The sequence below is a fragment of the Pteropus alecto genome, unplaced genomic scaffold (genome assembly GCF_000325575.1).
Source record: "Pteropus alecto unplaced genomic scaffold, ASM32557v1 scaffold74, whole genome shotgun sequence".
In the NCBI taxonomy this organism is placed as follows: domain Eukaryota; kingdom Metazoa; phylum Chordata; class Mammalia; order Chiroptera; family Pteropodidae; genus Pteropus; species Pteropus alecto.
The window spans coordinates 5,095,284-5,102,268 of NW_006436291.1; the positions used below are offsets into that span (position 1 = coordinate 5,095,284).

The 6,985-nt window shown below is 59.4% G+C and overlaps 1 protein-coding gene across 4 annotated transcripts in view; it reads left to right on the forward strand.

Annotated features, from left to right (window-relative positions):
* The window catches only part of CTBP2 (C-terminal binding protein 2), a 146,933-nt gene that overhangs the window by 114,850 nt on the left and 25,098 nt on the right, over positions 1-6,985 (forward strand). Inside the window, exon 1 of one of the 4 annotated variants that reach the window (XM_006912865.3) lies at positions 4,133-5,851. The exons of the other annotated variants lie outside the window; for them this stretch is intronic. Coding sequence (XP_006912927.1) covers positions 4,249-5,851 — 1,603 coding nt within the window. The 5' untranslated portion in view covers positions 4,133-4,248. Of the gene's footprint in view, positions 1-4,132; positions 5,852-6,985 lie in introns of those variants that run through there. 4 annotated transcript variants of the gene reach the window in all.

Below are 6,985 nucleotides of genomic sequence, written 5' to 3' on the forward strand. Positions count from 1 at the left end.
TGGGGTGGGGGTGGGGCGATCCACCTTCCCTTTCAGAGCTGCCTTGGCCTTGGTCTCGGTCTCGTGGCCCCAAGGGCTGGAGTTGGACACGGAAGCCCCGGGCCAGTGCTGGGAGGAGAGCACTGGACACGCAATGCCCCCAGGGCTGGGCGAGGCCGCTTCCTGAGAGTGAGCAAACATTTACTGCCACCAGGCTGGCCGGGGGGAAAACCGCGTTCAGGGACAGAGGCAGCAGGAGCCACGGTCTTCCTGTGAGTCCGTCCAGCCATGGGAGTTGCCGGTTCTCGCATACACCCCATCTAAGTGAAGATTCTAGACCCCCAGAGCAGTGCTTCTGTTTCCCGTCCAGTTAAGTGGTTCCCAGGCCATCGCGTCGATCAGAATGGGATGTGCTCCTGGGTGATTTGCCTCCGAAGGGGTCCCTGGTCGTCCCCTCCCCGATTTCCCCTGCTCTGGCAGAACCATCTAGATCCATGTCAGAGCGTTCAGGTCTGCACAGTTGTAAGGTGACTGACTCCCTGTGTGGCAGGGGGAACTAAAGGATCGGCTTTGGGGAAAGGTGGCCGCCGTCCTGCTGATGCTACCCCAATCAGCATTAGCTTATTAGGTTTATTCTGTCTGCAAGAGAATTTAGACTGTCTACATCTCGGTCTAAGAAGATGATGGCTTTTTACTTTGTGCCGTTTTCTGTAGCGAGCATCTTTGTGGTATTAAAAAGTTAAGTCTGTGTGACTCATTACTCTCAGAAATCAGTCCCCTCTTGCTTTATTTAGCCCACGTGAGGTTTTCAGAAAAGCAGTTCTTTCTAAAAAACCTCAATGTGCTTTAAAAAAAAAAAAAAAACCGCCCGCCGGGCGCTGAGAACAGCGTGAGCCCAGTTCCAGGTGTCCCCGCCGCGCACAGGGAAGCCTGTGTCATGGCCTTCGGGGGCTTCGGGCCGCGGCGGCATGAGTGTGGGCAGCTTCTAAGCAGAAGGGGTCGGAAGGGGCTGGAAACGGAACCGGGCCTCCTCGCCCTCCGTGACTCCGCCCTGCGGCCCGCTGCGGCCCTGCGCCCGGCAGGCGCGCCCCACAGACCCGTTACGGCTCTGCTCCGGAGCGCCTGGGTGCGCGTCCCCTGCAGCCGCGCCTCACATGGGGAACTTGAACTGAAACCAGCAATCCGGAAGCTGGCGAGTCACCGCGAGCTTCCCCGCTTCCCAGAGGCTCTGCACGGACGCCCGTCGGTGTCTGTCCACACGCCTCTGAAGGGACGTGTCTGCACCATGGGGGGGTCTCGTGGCATGATCGCCACATGACCTTAGGTTTCTGTTTCAAGGGAGGTGATGGAAAGGGCATGGTGGTGTGATACCGAGGCTCAGGCAGTTGCCATCGGTCCGCTAAAGGCTGGGGGTCCGGCTCTGAGCAGGCCAGTGCTCCCCATTTTGAGGGCTTGGAGCAATCGTCTGTTTAGAAGTTACTTCCTGATACTCAGCAGTTAATTTTAGAAGTGACGTGTTTACTATTTAGAGGTTTTGGAAGTTTAAAAGTGTCGGAATTACTTTGTTAGAGGTTGGCTTTGGAGTTTAACCTGGATCCTGTGCCCTGTGGCCCTGGTCAAGGCCCCCACCTTCTCCATCTCCAGCACCTGGGGTGTGACATCATCATCCCTGACTGTAGAGTCATTAAGGGCTGGACGCCCAGAACAGGGCCTGATACACGGACATTCGACAGGTGTTGATGCCCTAAGTTAGACTTCCCGTGGGAAAAACGTGATGTCAAAGGTGTCCCATTGCTGGTCACCTCTGAAGGGTCAGGACCGCCACTGTCCATCCTGCCCGGCCAGCCGTGTTCTCTGGCCAGTGGGAGGAGAGATGGCAGCGCCAGCAGTGACGGGGCAGAATCCCCACTGGGAGGCGACGAGGCCGATGTGGGCTGGGGGCTGCCCGGGGTCATCTGGTCAGTCTTTTCTCGGTGAAGGTGTGTCCTGACCGAGACACCAGGCGTGGCTCCACGCAAACCTGCCTCGTGCTCACTCAGACGGGTCACCAGTGAGACCGGCCACCTCGGAGCCCGCCCGCCCGCTGCCGGCACCCAGCGGAGCCGGGGCACGAGCTGCTGCAACCAGATAGCGCTGTTCCCGTTCCGTTCGCAGTTCCGTGCCCATTTCCCTGTCTTTTCTGATTATCTCCTAAGTGAACACGTCCTCGGGCTGTTGGTGAGACGTGTAACTATTGTCCCGTGGGTGGCCATGCCTGTTTCGTCGTCCCCCCTCCCCGGGCCTCCCAGCTCGTGACTGAACGTGCCAGCAGAGGAACACAGGAATGGCGCCAGCTGGCCTCCCATCCGCGGGGACCCAGCTCCGTGGTGTGGCTGGCCGGTTGGGTCCTTCCATGCAGTTAGAGGCAGAGGCCATTTTCCCAGATAACTTGACGCCTTGTTGGCATTTGGGGGTCAGAAGTGGGGGCCACGGTGTTCGAATAACAGGCTAGGCAGCTCTGGTTTTGCGGGGGCCAGTGTTGGTTTACACAGGGTTTGTGTCCCAAAGTGTAATTAGCATGTTCTGATTGATCAGGACTAGGGGACGGAGTGGCCGTCTCGCATCGCCGTGTACCTCCAGTTCCTGGAAAGGTATTTGTACTCACTTTCTTCCCTCTCAGTAAATCTTCACGTTCTGATTGATCAGGACTAGGGGACGGAGTGGGGCTCTGCCCCTTTAAACCGTCTCGCTTCGCCGTGTACCTCCAGTTCCTGGAAAGGTGTTTGTACTCACTTTCTTCCCTCTCAGTAAATCTTCAGTATTTTTCACGTCGAAAAAAAAAAGTGTTGTTTTTGTTTTGTTTTGTTTTTTTAATGACTGGTATTTGTCTGTAGTTGAAGATCCCAGTTGGGTCATGAATTGAGAGAGACATAGTTGAAGACAAAACCCTCCTAGGTTCAGCGGCATCAAACACGCGCGTTACCTCATTGGAACGCGTCCCTCCCGCCCGCGGCCGAGCCGCGAGGCCCTGTGACGAGGCGGGAGCAGGCAGGCCAGCTTCGTCGGCCCACGGCGCTGCTTCTCTGGGACCCTCCTTGCTGTGCTCTTGGGAAATGGGTCAGTGCCCCAGTTTGGGGGTTTGCCCTTCACCTGAGTGACTGCTCCTTACGATATTAGACCTGAGTCTCTCGTGGGCTACGTAAAATCTTCATCCGTGAGAATGTGGAATGTTGTCTGCCAGAGGCAACCAGGCCATGGCTGCTGAAGGTGGATTTTCCTTCCCAGCGTATTTGAAGGACGATGCACCAAAGGTGCAGCTGCTTCCCCGTTGTGCTTTTAGTGTGACCTCTGTGGCAGTCCTAAATGCTAAATCCTAGATCACACGCTCGGGTGGTGGTTGTTTTGTTTAGGATGGGGTCCATTCCCCTCACTCCCCCAGGAGTATGAAGGGATCTGTGTTTAATGATAACAAGGTAAAGATTGTATTTGGACCTGAGCGATGTAACTCATTCGATTCGTCACCAAGGCGTCATCTCAGAGCCACATTTCAATATGGCAAAGCTTCAGCTGCAGACCTGGCCCATTTCTCGGCACCTCATGCCCTGGAACCGGGTATGAGATGTCGGTCTCTTTATCCTGCCTGCGTGTTCACATTTACTGTGTCCTTAGCGCACGCAGTGGATTAACATTGCATCAGGGTGGATTAAGACTGCATTGACATTAAAGCGGTCTTTTTCTGTTTTCCTTCTGTCACTTTTAGGAGTCAGAGGCAGGGGTGGGGCGAGGCCCCTTGGCGGGGGGCGGAGAGCAGTGCTCATCCAAAAAGCACCCTGGCGAGGACAGGGGTGATAAGCCAGAGCTTCGGTGTGAAGATAATTCCCACTCGCAGCTCGGGAGGCCCTGATGGAGAGGCAGCGGCTCCATCAGTCTAGAGATGTCACATGGAACAAAAGCTTTAGGGGTTTTATTTAGCTCCTAATCCGCGCCAGAGAGCCGAAGACCATGTGAGCAGCGGGCGGGGGCCGCAGGCTCCGCAGCCTCCTCGCCAAGACTGCCCGCTGCAGTCAGGGAGCGAGGGAAGTTACCGTGCGCGCTGTGCTTTGCCTACTAAGGTTTCGAGGATGAATAATTCAGGCCGTCCTTTGAAATAGGAAACCCACGCACTTGGCTGTTCCTGCTGTCCGGAAGGGCTTGGGCACCGCCTGGGACACCGCCGGCCTGGTTTTGGTGTGTGTAATTGAAGGTTCGTAAGGAAAGGCCTCCGCCTCAGCCGTCATTCCCTTTCTTCCCATGCCGGTGCCCAGCAGGCATGTCAATATCGGGCGTTCTCAGAGCTGGGACGCCTCCGGGTGGTTCGAGGGCCCCTGGGAGATGGCAGAGGCTCCGGGCCGGAGCAGATCCCTGACGGACGGAGGTGGAGAGGGACCCTGGTACGAGCCGGCGCCCGACCTCTGCCGTGAGGCCTTCTACGGCTCGGGGGCCGGCAGGAAGAGCTCTGTCCCCGACTTCACCTTTTACGACAGCAGACAGGCCGTGATGTCCACCCGCGGCACCCTGCTGCCACAGGATTACTACGGCAACCTGTCTGGAGCCGCTCGGGGGCCCAGAGAGCCACACCACCCGCGGGACCCTGGACTCGGCCGGCCGCTGCCCGGCTACGGAGTGCTTGGCGGCAGGATGACGTGGGAGCACGTGCAAGGCCGGGCCCCTGCCCTGCAGGACCCGGGGCCCCTGTACCGGGACGCTGGAGGTAGGACAGCCACTCCGGGGCAGCGGGCACAGAGCAGGGCCCCGTCGCCTGCGCGCTACGCCGTGGACCCGGCCGACGGCAGGTACGGGGTGGAGGCGGCGCCCTACGCCCCCGGCCAGGTCTACAATGATGTTGGCGACAGGCCTTTGGACCCCGCGCCCGCCAGGCAGGCGGCCCCCACGTGCCTGGTTGTGGACCCCACCGGGGCCGCTGCCTCCGAGGGAGGCCCAGGGCTGGCCCCCGCTGCTCTGAACCGAGGCTACGGACAGGAGAGCGTCCCCTCCAGGATGGCTTATGAGAATTGTGAGGCCGACCTGTCCGCCTTCCAGGAGCCTGGTGACAGGAGGGGCGTGCGGCCCGAGTTCCTGGCCCTCCTCCGGGCTGAGGGGGTGGCAGAGGCCACCCTGGTGGCCCTGCTCCAGCAGGGTTTTGACTCCCCGGCCGTCCTGGCCACAATGGAGGAGGCGGACATCAAGTGTGTCGCACCCAACCTGGGCCAGGCCCGCGTCCTGAGCCGCCTGGCCGGCAGCTGCAGGACCGAGATGCAGCTGCGGAGGCAGGGCCGGGCGGGCCCCCTGCCCCGGACACGCTCCAGCAGCTTCAGCCACCGAAGCGAGCCCCACGGCGACTTGTCCTGTCTGCAGCCACAGCCCATGGGCCCCCTGCAGGCGGCACCGCCCCGAGCTGCAGACCGGGCCCGCCGCCCGTCCAGCGCACCCTCCCAGCACCTCCTGGAGGCAGCAGCCACCTACGCCGCTCCTGGCGTGGGCACCCAGGCCGCCCACCTCCCCTCCGGCTCCGGGTGCGGCTCTCCCACCCCCTGTGCCCTGACAGCGCGACTGGGCCCCACGTGCCCCCCGCAGGCCGGAGTGGCCTTGCCGAACCCGGGCCCCAGGACAGCCTACTCCACAGCCTCCACGGTGCCCATGGAGCTGCTGAAGCGGGAGCGAAGCATGGCCGCGTCCCCCCTGCCCAGCCCCCACGGCAGCCCCCAGCTGCTGCGCAAGCCCGGGGTCCCCGTGGAGCCGTCCACGCTGCCGCCAGCCGGCCAGAGCCTCCACGTGCCACACTCGCCCTACCAGAAGGTGGCCCGGCGGACGGGGGCCCCCATCATTGTGTCCACCATGCTCACTCCGGACCCAAGTAATGCACCCCTCCCCACTTCCTCACGCGGGGTGGCGGCGTGGCGGGGGCACAGGCCCGGGCATAGGACAGCGGGTCCTCACTCTCCAGCTGCTCTCTAGCCAAGCCTATAGAGGCCAGAGTCACACGCACCATGGCCGGCTCCCAGCCTCGCCAGCTGACAAGGGTTCTCTTGGGGGAAACAGATTTTCGGGTCAGGCCGACCCACTGGGGCGGTGCTGCCTTCCCAGTTCTCTGATTGAGCTCAGGCTGATCTGTGGATGTCTCTGTTTGGTGATCAAACACATCTGTGTTTCTGGGAGACGTTCAGAAATCACCCAGGGCTGACGGACGCGGTCAGCTCACAAGGGGTGGCTTTGGGGAAGGCGGGAGCATTTAGCCAGTGCCTCCCGTGAATCGTGCGACAGTCATTTGCCGTTAGGACTGCGTCGTGGTGCGTGCCACACCTCCGAACAGCCTGCTCGTTGTCGGAGGCAGGATTAACCACCGCAGACTTAAAAATGGTGTGTGTTAGTTAGATGAAGTAGGATGTTGAAATCCCTTAGAACTCCCTGTTTCAAGAACACGCTCAGTCTGGCATGTTGGAAAACGCAGTTGGGGATTCTGCTTTCTGGTAGGGAAGGCTAGACTTCCAAGTCGAGGAACTAGAAAAGGATCTGAGGTGATTCTCGTCAGAACACGGGAGCCGTGTCGTTTGTCACGTGTGTCCTTGGGCGCCGTGGGGAGCTTCCAGGTGGACGTCACCTGAGCAACACGTAGAATTTTTTTTTAACTCTAGAATTTTTACTGACAGTTTAAGCTGTAAATCTGTGGTCGTCTCTCCTGCCTCCCCAAAGTTTTAAAAACAATTCTTTTTAAGTGCATTTTTTCGTCTGAATAACTTATTATAGGGCGGGGATACTGGCATGAAATTCATGGTAGGCTGGGTCCTGGGAGCCGGGGAGGTGCAGGCCCGAGATGTGGCATCGGGTTCCCTCTCATTGGTGGAGCTGGTGACAGTTTGGCTGCTACTGTTTGAAAGGGCGATTCTTGCTTTGTAACTCAACTCTCATTTCCAAGGGGAGACTGAGTGACTGATGGGGTTTTTCTGTTGTCTCACTGGATTCTGGTTGTGTCTCCTGTGTGGATTTCTTA